Below are 12,448 nucleotides of genomic sequence, written 5' to 3' on the forward strand. Positions count from 1 at the left end.
CCACTGTGAGGTGGCGAATAGCAGAATCGACTTTCCTGTATCCGCGTGTGCAAGTCCCCCGACAAGTCCCTCCGGCGCTCTGCTCCGTCCTCAGGCTCTTTTTTTTTTTCTAATCTGTCATGTGGTCTTCTGGGAAACCACATGACAGACCAGCAGGACGGAGCCGGAGGCTGCTGCGCGGACAGGTAAGTCGGGGGGGGAGGTGAGCGGAGGGGGAAGGGGGGTCGGGGGGGGTACACAAACTTAACGCATCGGTAGGCAGTGCTGCGCATGCGCTGGTTTTACAGATGTAACAGCGCATGCGCAGCACTGTTTCCAGATGCGATAAGGTAGTGTAGGCAGGGAAAAGTATCTATTTCCCGAAAAGCTGTCATCGCAAAAATGACAGCTTTTCGGAATAGATACTTATGGAGAGGTGGAATGATGAATTCCACCTATAATTAGCTAGAACTCCATGAGAGTTATAGCTAATTATCTCCAGAGAATTTTTAGGTTTAATGAATAGGCCCCTTAGTCTTATTATTATAATTGAATATATATGTATTATTATCACAGTGTATAAAATTAATTACATAAACTTCTTTTCTTTTTCTTTTTTTTAATATTTTATTTTGCAAAAAGACATATAAATACATTATTTAAACATTGCACCTTCCAATATTACATTTTCCATAATACAGAGTCATATTCACCGACATCTTATATTCTTTCCCTTATTTCTTTCTTCTGATATCTCTACTTTCTTTCTTAATTCCCTATTCCCTTCTCATTTTTCTTTTCTTTTTCTTCCTATTCTTCTTAGTATTTTACTATTGTTACCTCTTATACCATTTTTCTTTCTAAATTCAAAAATCCCTTTTTTTGACCCTAACTTGTTCAAAAGGGTACATTTCCGTCTAAAACCTTATTATTGTACCATACAGTATCTTGGAAGCTTTTTTTCAAGCTTATTTTCATATTTTCAGATAGTGTCAGTACATATGGGAGTCAAATTTCAAAGAAACTATCTGTTAGTATTTCTTTATTTATTGTTGTATTAATCCATTCCATATTAAATAAATGTGCCATTCTTGGTATCACTTCTACAATTGTTGGTGCTTCAGTTTCTATCAACTTTGACAATATAGTTTTTTTTACTACCGCATTAATTTTTACCAAAAGTATCCTTTCATTTATTTTTACTTTTCCTTACTCACTATGTACAATTTATTCCAAATTGCCCACTCTGGGGTAAGTATAAAATCTAAAAATAAAATTTTTGGTGTGCAGTAGGCTCTGTGCAAAATCTTGTAATTCATTTCCGCATACCCCATTGATATTAATGTTCTATTCATTTGCTTAGTTGTTTTCACCATATATACTAAATCTATATTAGGGAAATCATTTTTCCATTGTGCTATTCCACCCGTAATAGTATAAAAATTTATCATAGGTCTTATGAATGTATACATTTTTAAAGAGGGTATTGCTTCCACCACTCCTGATCTAACCATGCTATCAAATTTATTATATTTTTCCATTTCGGTCATTGACCTTATTACTTTCTGCAAATAACTTTGTATCTGTAAATATTCAAATATTGAGATATTCAAATTAGGGAATTTTCTTTGCACTTGGTTATATGTATATGGTTGTAGTGATTTCTCATCTACCAGATGATATAAACTTCTTATCACTCCAGTGTACATATATAAATTACAATCATATTTTACCTCATCATTTTATATATATTTTTTAACAATTTACCCTATACATATAACATATGTTTAACTCATCCTAGTAACCCCTACCAAGGGTAACATACTGTATGATTATGTCAGTCATGTCACGAAAGTCACATTTAGACCTTCAATTACAGTATCCCGCTCTGCTATGTGCATAGCCTGACTTCTACTGATAAAAGATTACTACAGGTTTCAACAACTTCAGTCTGCTGGTGGTGCGGCCGGTGCCACCACACAGAGGGCAGATGTCCTGTGGGCGGAACTTGCCGCCACCAACATTGGTCTGTAAGTGCCCATACTGCCTAGTGCCCGCTGCAATGCATATTAGTAGTGGTGCACCTAGTTCCTTCACTGCTGGGTGTTCGGCTATTAATACCACATTGGAGCGGACAGAGGGTCTTCTGTGCTTCATCTCCCACAGTGTCTGCAGGACGAGATGGAGAGATATCATGACATCACATCTCTCCAGCAAAGGAGCCGTCGACCTGCAAGTGGGTGGCCAGATTAAGATAAGTGTTGGGGGCTGGAAGAAACACTGACTGGGCTGGAGCTGGAAGAGATGCTGGTACTGGAAGTGCCATTGGGGGCTGGGGCTGGAAGTGACACTGGGTGCTGGGGCTGGAATTAATGAAATCATGATTTATTAATAGACATAGGGAGGGGATTGGGGGGATGATAACTTGTGGAATAATATGTAAAGGATATTAATGTGGCAAAATGTGTAAGGGGCATTACTGTGTGGCATAATGTGCATAAGGGCACTACTAATGTGTGGAATAATGTGTAAGGGGCATTACAGTGTGGCATAATGTGTAAGGGGCATTGCTATGTGGCATAATGTATAAGGGACACTACCATGTGGCGTAATTTGTAAGGGGTACTACTGTGTAAGGGGCATTACTGTGTGGCTTAATGTGTAAGGAGCACTACTGTGTGGCAAAATGTGTATAAGGGGCTCTTCTGTGTGGTGCAGTGTGTAAGTGGCACTACTGTATGACATTATGTGTATAAGGGGCTCTACTGTGTGGTGTAACGTGAATAAAGGACACTACTAGGCAGTGTAATGGGAATAAGGTTGTATTAGTGCATGGTGTAATTTGAATTGGGGGTACTATTGTGGGGCCACGCTCCTTCCCCACAAGACCATGTCCCTTTTTGGGTGGGTGCTGTCCCTATTTAAATGATGGGGAGAGGTGCATCAATGCTCTTTCTGGCATAGGCCACCAAAATGTCTAGTTCTGGCTCTGCTGCTGCATGCTTTACTACCTAGGGGAATCGGGAACACTCAGCCATGTGCAGTTAGAGTTAGGTAAACACTACAGTCTGTTCGCATCTGATCAGAGAGTGAAAGCTATAAGAACATAGAAATGGATCTCTGATCCAGTGCAGTTGGCAACCCGAGTAAGAAGAGAGAAAGCTGTGACATAATAAAATGCTCTGCAGGCAACATAGAGTGTGTAGATAGATAAGAGACAATTGGCCAGGCCAAATTCTGTGGTGGGTCACATATGGCCTGTGGGCCATATTTTACCACCCTTAATCTAGATCAATGGTCTCCAACCTGTAGCTCGCGAGCAACCAGTAGCTCGCAGTCTTAATTTTGGTAGCTCACCTAGCTGCAGTAATGCTGAGTCAACTAGGAGAAAGTGACCCCTGACATGTGCTCCCCCATAGCATAAACACCATGGGTGAAGCCACAAGGAAGCACGTCAGGTGATTGCCACAGCCTCTACAGTAGGGGTTTCCAACCATGGTCCTCAAGGCATACTAACAGTCCAGGTTTTAGGGATAGCCATACTTGAGCACAAGTGACTTAATTAGTACCTCAGTTATCTTGATTTAACCATCTGTGCGCAATCACAGATATCACTAAAACCAGGACAGTTAGTGTACCTTGAGGACCGAGGTTGGGAATCACTGCTCCACAGCAATCACCCACAGAGCCTACGCTACAATGGAGCGAATGACACCTGCACAGCCTGGCCGGAAAATCACACAGCAGCCCTGCCTATATTTCTTGCTCCTCTATTGCTTGCCCTGGGACCCCTGGCACCCTAAACATGACCCTGCCGCACCCTGCAAATCCTCCTGAGCAGCGCAAGTTGTGGTAATAAATTATTATATTCATAGTTTCAATCCTTCAAACATTTAACTTGCTTGAGATGGGCACGTCTAGCACCTATGAAGCGCTAGGCTGTCCCAACACCTCTCTGTTACAAACACCTTTCCATTGTTTCTGGCACTGCTTCACCACTAGTGTACGGCACATTGCCATTTTATTTTCTGTTAAAATAAACTACAGTTCATGGAGATTGTAAAAATGTAAATGGTTGAAAAGCTGCAACAGCAAATATGAGGGGCAAGTGGGCCATAAGTGTATGTGAGGTTTCCCTGGTGTAAACAAGATGCATACTGTATGCTACTATTGGCAGATGTCACATATGTTGTTCGTTGCAGCTTTGTATATGGTTACAATTAGCGCTTGAACGCCATGTTCCTGGAGACCTGTGCATGCACTGTAGACTCTGGAACAGTGCCAGGGTCTACTCTGCTACTGCACCATTGAGAGGGGCCAGGCCTGCATGGAGACTGTACACAGGCTGCCTACATTCTTAAACCACCCCTGAGTAATAGTCTGTATCGCCCCTACCTTCAGAGAGAAAGAGGAGGAGGGATTCATTATGTAATTAATAGCAGCCTGTACTAACCATGGGAAAGCCTGTGATTTGTTAATACTGTAGCCTGTATTCTTGTACCTATTGGCTACTACTGTTTGCTATAAATCTGCTACAGACTGAACTTTAGAGGGAGATGTTCTAAGTTTGCGGAGGCGAGAAATTGCTTCATTTATTTGGGGACCCTTTCCAAATTTTACTATGGGGCCAACAGATGTCTAGTTGCAACTCTGTCTGTATCTGGCCTAAAGTAAAACCTTCTTTTCTGTATTTGAGGCCTGATTCAGAGATTCTCATAAAGCTGATATTTTCGTAGATGGTTTGACTCCTATTGGGCATGCGGGAAAGTCGCACTGTGCACGGGCAGTGATTGCATTGCAATTACACTCGCTCAGAGGAACCACTTGCAAAGTGAGTGACAGGTAGTCAGCGTTTGGGGGTGGTAACAGGTAGGGAGGTATGAGAAACGCAGCAGTGCCATATGCAGGCATATCTGACTGTTTCATGGGCATGCATAAATTAGTCATTGTGATCTCCTTCACAGCATGAGAGCGCTCTGCGTGTCAGATGAGCTGCAGTGTTTGCTGCTGGTCATACTTGACTTACATGCTACATGACTGCCTGACTGGCGTCGATCGTAACGATGTTTATACTGTTGCACATTGTTGAGCGGATATGAGAAGGCAGCTGTGGGCTTTAGCATATTTTACCAACTGTGATCCGTGAGAGAATTCAGTTATGATTGTGTTAGTGTAAATCCCGAAATCAGGCCCTTTGTACACAGCTTCTGTGTAAGTTATAGCACATGCGTTTCCACCAACAGTGATATGGACATACAGTACAGTTTAGCATGTTTAGTTCAGTCAAAGATAATTTGGTGAAGATCAACAATCAAGCCGCTGATTACTACTATGGACACATGTAGCTGGAACAAGGTCATGGAGGATATACAGTAGTCAAAAATATTTAGTAAATGTTACAGTTGCCATTATTCTGCACATTAGCAGTCTGAGCTACTCACATTTGGGCCTCCTAGGTCAGTCTGAACCCATCCCGGGTGGATGGCAGTGCACAATATACCATATTCCTTGTAACCAACTGACTGGCACTGGGTGAGCATGTTGAGAGCAGCCTGAAAAACAGTTGTAATAACTTGAATATTTTCAAATACCAAAAATGACAAAAAAACCTGCACGTTTCAAAGCATGACAGCTTAAATTCACATTATAGTATACTTCTGTTGTCAGCATTTCAGTTATCCCTTCTGATATTTCTTGGAGCAGAGGTCCAGGAGAGAGGGACTGAAATTATGATACAGGGAATCATGTGAGCACAGCCCCGTCCTCTGTTTAATGCTGCACAGAGTTGGCCCTAGGCATAGGCATTCCAGGCAAATGCCTGGGGCATCTGGAATTCCTAAGGGGCATCCCTCGGCTCAGAACTGTTAGCGGTGCGGCAGGTGCAATGCACTGGGTCCCACGTCAATGAAGGGGCCTGCAGCCGGCAGCCGGCAGTACTGATAATGAGTCACACACTGACTCATTATTACAGTACTGTGCGCTGCGGCTGGCCTCGGGCAGTCTGACTGTGGGAGGAGGAGGAGGGGGCTCTGACCAGGCTATCGCTATGCCTGAGACCATCCCCTCCCCCCGAGTCCCCATCCCCTCCTGTCTAGTCTACATGCCCACTAGTTTCCCTGCCTGAAACCACGCCCCCTAACCTCAGGTCTCCGCCCTCTGTCTATTCTACATGCACACTGCTTTTTCTGCCCGAGACCCTGCCCCCTAACCCCGGGCCCCACCCCTTCCTCTCAAGTCTCTTCTCTACCATCATCTCACAGGCTCTTCCTCTCCTATCCTGTGACATGGAGCCCAGCCCCAGCAGGGACCACACATCCTCTTCCAGGACAGGTAAGTGCCAGTGTCATCTAGGGGGGTGGTATCAGGTATGCAATGGGGAGGGGTGTATTTTTTTTTTTTTCTTGGAAGGGGAGAGTTGGAGTGTGTATTACTTTCTGTGGTGGGTGGTTGTGGTGTATTAATGTAGTGTGTGTGTGTGTGTATTCATTTATGTGTATGTGTGTCAGGGGGTGTTTATATTATCTGTGTTATAAACTAAATATGGATCACTGATCACTGTTCTCTGTGTTTTAAGGCCCTTACTGCTGCACTATATGGTCCTCACTGTGATGCACTCTGCATTATATGTCTCTCAATGTGACGCACTCTGCATTATATGTCTCTCACTGTGATGCACTCTGCATTATATGTCCCTCACTGTGACGCACTCTGCATTATATGTCCCTCACTGTGACACTCTCTGCATTATATGTACCTCACTGTGACACTCTCTGCATTATATGTCCCTCACTGTGATGCACTCAGCATTATATGTCTCTCACTATGACGTACTCTGCATTATATGTCCCTCACTGTGACGCACTCTGCATTATATGTCTCTCACTGTGATGCACTCTGCATTATATGGCCCTCACTATGACAAACTCTGCATTATATGGCACTCACGGTGATGCACTCAGCATTATATGTCAGTCACTGTGATGCACTCTGTGTTATATGGCCCTCACTGTGATGCACTCTGCGTTATATGTCCCTCACTGTGACGCGCACTCTGTTATATGGCCCTCACTGTGATGCACTCTGCATTATATGGCCAACACTGTGACGCTCTCTGCATTATATGGCACTCACTGTGACGCACTCTGCATTATATGGCCCTCACTGTGATGCACTCTGTATTATATGTCCTCACCTTGATGCTCTCTGCAATATATGTCCCTCACTGTGATGCACTCTGTATTATATGGCCCTCACTGCAACGCACTCTGCATTATATGGCCCTCACTGTGACGCACTCTGCGTTATATGGCCCTCACTGTGATGCACTCTGCATTATATGTCAGTCACTGTGACACACTCTGCATTTTATGTCAGTCACTGTGATGCACTTTGCATTATATGTCTCTCACTGTGATGCACTCTGCATTATATGGCCCTCACTGTGATGCACTCTGCATTATATGTCAGTCACTGTGACACGCTCTGCATTAAATGGCCCTCACTGTGATGCTCTCTGCATTATATGGCCCTCACTGTGATGCACTCTGCATTATATGGCCCTCACTGTGATGCACTCTGCATTATATGTCCCTCACTGTGACACTCTCTGTATTATATGTCCCTCACTGTGATGCACTCTGCATTATATGTCTCTCACTGTGACGCGCTCTGCATTATATGTCTCTCACTGTGACGCACTCTGCATTATATGTCCCTCACTGTGACGCTCTGTGCATTATATGGCCCTCACTATGACGCACTCTGCATTATATGGCCCTCACTGTGACGCACTCTGCATTATATGGCCCTCACTATGACACACTCTGCATTATATGTACCTCACTGTGACACTCTCTGTATTATGTCCCTCACTGTGACGCGCTCTGCATTATATATGTCTCACTATGACGCGCTCTGCATTATATGTCTCTCACTGTGACGCACTCTGCATTATATGTCCCTCACTGTGACACACTCTGCATTATATGTTTCTCACTGTGATGCCCTCTGCGTTGTATGTCTCTCACTGTGATGCCCTCTGCATTATTTGGCCCTCACTATGACGCACTCTGCATTATATGGCCCTCACTATGACACATTCTGCATTATATGGCCCTCACTGTGAGGCACTCTGCGTTATTTGTCAGTCACTGAGACACACTCTGCATTATATGGCCCTCTCTGTGATGCACTCTGCGTTATATGTCCCTCACTGTGACGCACTCTGTATTATATGTCCTCACCTTGATGCTGTCTGCAATATATGTCCCTCACTGTGATGCACTCTGTATTATATGGCCCTCACAGCGACGCACTCTACATTATATGGCCCTCACTGTGACGCACTCTGCGTTATATGGCCCTCACTGTGATGCACTCTGCATTATATGTCAGTCACTGTGACACACTCTGCATTATATGTCAGTCACTGTGATGCACTTTGCATTATATGTCTCTCACTGTGATGCACTCTGCATTATATGGCCCTCACTGTGATGCACTCTGCATTATATGGCCCTCACTGTGATGCACTCTGCATTATATGGCCCTCACTGTGACGCATTTTGCATTATATGTCTCTCACTGTGATGCTCTCTACATTATATGGCCCTCACTGTGACACACTGCATTATATGTCCTCACCTTGATGCTCTCTGCAATATATGTCCCTCACTGTGACGCACTCTGCATTATATGTCTGTCACTGTGACACACTCTGAATTATATGGCCCTCACTGTGACGCTCTCTGCATTATATGGCCCTCACTGTGATGCACTCTGCATTATATGGCCCTCACTGTGACGCACTTTGCATTATATGTCCCTCACTGTGACGCTCTCTACATTATATGGCCCTCACTGTGACGCACTCTATTATATGGCCCTCACTGCGACGCACTCTGCATTATATGGCACTCACTGTGATGCACTCTGCGTTATATGTCCCTCACTGTGACGCACTCTGCATTATATGGCCCTCACTGTGACGCACTCTGCATTATATGTCAGTCACTGTGACACACTCTGCATTATATGGCCCTTACTGTGACGCACTCTGCATTATATGTCTCTCACTGTGATGCACTCTGCATTATATGGCACTCATGTGACGCACTCTACATTATATGTCAGTCACTGTGACACACTCTGCATTATATGGCCCTCACTGGGATGCTCTCTGCATTATATGGCCCTCACTGTGATGCACTCTGCATTATATGGCCCTCACTGTGACGCACTCTGCATTATATGTCCCTCTCTGTGACACTCTCTGCATTATATGTACCTCACTGTGACACTCTCTGCATTATATGTCCCTCACTGTGATGCACTCTGCATTATATGTCTCTCACTGTGACGCACTCTGCATTATGTGGCCCTCACTGTGATGCTCTCTGCGTTGTATGTCCCTCACTGTGACGCACTCTGTATTATTTGTCCTCACCTTGATGCTCTCTGCAATATATGTCCTTCACTGTGATGCACTCTGTATTATGTGGCCCTCACTGTGACGCACTCTGCATTATTTGGCCCTCACTGTGACGCACTCTGCGTTATATGGCCCTCACTGTGATGCACTCTGCGTTATACGTAAGTCACTGTGATGCTCTCTGCATTATATGGCCCTCACTGTGATGCTCTCTGCATTATATGGCCCTCACTGTGACGCACTGTGCACTATATGTCCCTCACTGTGACGCACTTTGCATTATATGTCCCTCATTGTGATGCTCTCTGCTTTATATGGCCCTCACTGTGACACACTCTGCATTATATGTCCTCACTGTGATGCTCTCTGTATTATATGTCCCTCACTGTGACGCACTCTGTATTATATGGCCCTCACTGTGACGCACTCTGTATGATATGGCCCTCACTGTGATGCACTCTGCATTATATGTCCTCACTGTGATGCACTCTGCATTATATGGCCCTCACTGTGATGCACTCTGCATTATATGGCCTCACTGTGACGCATTCTGCATTATATGAATGAGGGGTGCTTTTCTGGGAAAGGGGTACATAATGAATAAGGGGTGCCAACAGCTGGATAAGGGGTGCATAATGAGGCCAGGGGAGCTATTCTGGATGTGAGGTGCTGGATGAAGAGGTGGGGGAGAGTGTCTGCAGAGTGTAGTATGGTGGGATTATCTGCTAGGGGGTACCATCCAAAATCTTGCCTAGGGTACCAAATTGGTTAGGGCCGGCTCTGATGCTGCAGATTGTCATTCAGCAGCAGGGCCAGTGCCTCATTGATGCATTTCACCACAAATCATCTTATCGAGCCCTTGGACCACCCACTTCACTGGGGAAGAGGGTGAGATCCGAGAAGCTGGTATACTGGTGTAGGGGCAGCTGGGGCTGTTTGCAGCTGGGGTTAAAAACACCAAGTGTTAAATGCACAAAGTTTGATTACATTACAGTTAATCAAACATTTATCCTGCATGAATATGGACTAATCATCTATTTAATTTCATCCCTCAGGTATGTGACTGTCTCATCCTGCTTATTGCACCGATATTCTGCATAGAACCTCATGCTTGCAATCGTGTGTGGATTCAAATGTATGTGACTGTCTCATCCTGCTTATTGCACCGATATTCTGCATAGAACCTCATGCTTGCAATCGTGTGTGGATTCAAATGTATGTTACTATCTCATCCTGCTTATTACACCGATATTCTGCATAGAACCTCATGCTTGCAATCGTGTGTGGATTCAAATGTATGTGACTGTCTCATCCTGCTTATTGCACCGATATTCTGCATAGAACCTCATGCTTGCAATCGTGTGTGGATTCAAATGTATGTGACTGTCTCATCCTGCTTATTGCACCAATATTCTGCATAGAACCTCATGCTTGCAATCGTGTGTGGATTCAAATGTATGTGACTGTCTCATCCTGCTTATTGCACCGATATTCTGCATAGAACCTCATGCTTGCAATCGTGTGTGGATTCAAATGTATGTGACTGTCTCATCCTGCTTATTGCACCGATATTCTGCATAGAACCTCATGCTTGCAATCGTGTGTGGATTCAAATGTATGTGACTGTCTCATCCTGCTTATTGCACCGATATTCTGCATAGAACCTCATGCTTGCAATCGTGTGTGGATTCAAATGTATGTGACTGTCTCATCCTGCTTATTGCACCGATATTCTGCATAGAACCTCATGCTTGCAATCGTGTGTGGATTCAAATGTATGTGACTGTATCTCTTGCATAGATTTTTTTTTTCTCTTCCTGTATAGTCTGTATTGGTCAGTGAAGCATAGTTTATGGTATATATCTGGCCTGGTTTTTGCTCCAACTTAGAGCAAGTTATCTCCTTTGATCAGCAGGCCAATTGAGTCAGTTGTAGCCTGTCTTAATCAAGGGATACCACTCCTTATATTCAGTCTAGGGGCAGCTGGGGCTGTTTGCAGCTGGGGTTAAAAGCACCAAGTGTGATTACATAACAGTTAATCAAACAGTTGAACAAACATTGACCAACATCTAAGGTAATTTCAGATTAAGATACTGATTACTTTAAAATTTGTCTAAAAAAAACATACCTAAAACTCACCATGTACTACACATTTCTTTTTTTCAACTCCCTCCTTTGTATTTTCTCTAAGGATATAACATCCCTAACTCTCCCTGCATCTCACCTCTCTGGGCACACTGCCGCCCTATTGAGTCACTCACCTCCTCTAAAAACTAATGAGCTTTCTTTTCATCAAAAATTGACTATTACAGCCTCATTGTGTCACTATAAATTTTTTTTACACACCTACAACTCTATCTACTTCTCCATTCTTCTGCTTTTATTATCTGGTGACATATCACCAAATCCAGGCCCCACACACGGACAGCGGATATACTATGGAATAAATATCCTGCAAACCTCACATGTCTCCCATCACCCTCCTAATCAATAACTGTGCCTTATAGAATTCACACTTGATCACAACTTATTATTTTACATCTGAACATCTCTTTACAATAACTACTTTTACCAATTTCTACATTTACCTGAGACTGCTGGTTCACGCGTTAACCAAACTCTCTAAATAGCCCTTCATGAAGTGGCTTCAGCTACCCGTCAGACTTCACGTAAACTGATATAACAGCCATGGCTTTCCACAGACACCTACAAATACTGCCTCTTAAAGTAGAATGTCAGTGGCATAAATCTTAATTCAAATGACTTCCACACATACTGTAAAATAGGAATCCAGCCATCTGTCATCCTAACCCTCTGTCCCATGCTCACTGTCTACCCCATCCGTGTCACCCCTGTCTGTTTGCCCATCCCCTCTAGAATGTAAGCTCTCACGAGCAGGGCCCTCTTTCCTCTTGTGCTTATCCTTTCTTTACTTATATTATCTGCTCTATACTCAAAGCACCTAACCTGTGATTCCTGCTTCTGTTGCAGCAGTGTTTATATACCATGTACTTGTCTTGTAGTGTCTTAAACTGTATG

General features: G+C 43.9%; 1 protein-coding gene across 1 annotated transcript in view; it reads right to left on the reverse strand.

Moving 5' to 3' along the window:
- Positions 1 to 12,448, reverse strand: part of LOC148477420 (uncharacterized) — a 55,840-nt gene that overhangs the window by 15,922 nt on the left and 27,470 nt on the right. Inside the window, exon 5 of the mRNA XM_088456774.1 lies at positions 5,421 to 5,531. Coding sequence (XP_088312900.1) covers positions 5,421 to 5,531 — 111 coding nt within the window. The remainder of the gene's footprint in view (positions 1 to 5,420; positions 5,532 to 12,448) is intronic.

This window comes from Taudactylus pleione, unplaced genomic scaffold (genome assembly GCF_031769625.1).
Source record: "Taudactylus pleione unplaced genomic scaffold, aTauple2 ptg000717l, whole genome shotgun sequence".
NCBI lineage: Eukaryota > Metazoa > Chordata > Amphibia > Anura > Myobatrachidae > Taudactylus > Taudactylus pleione.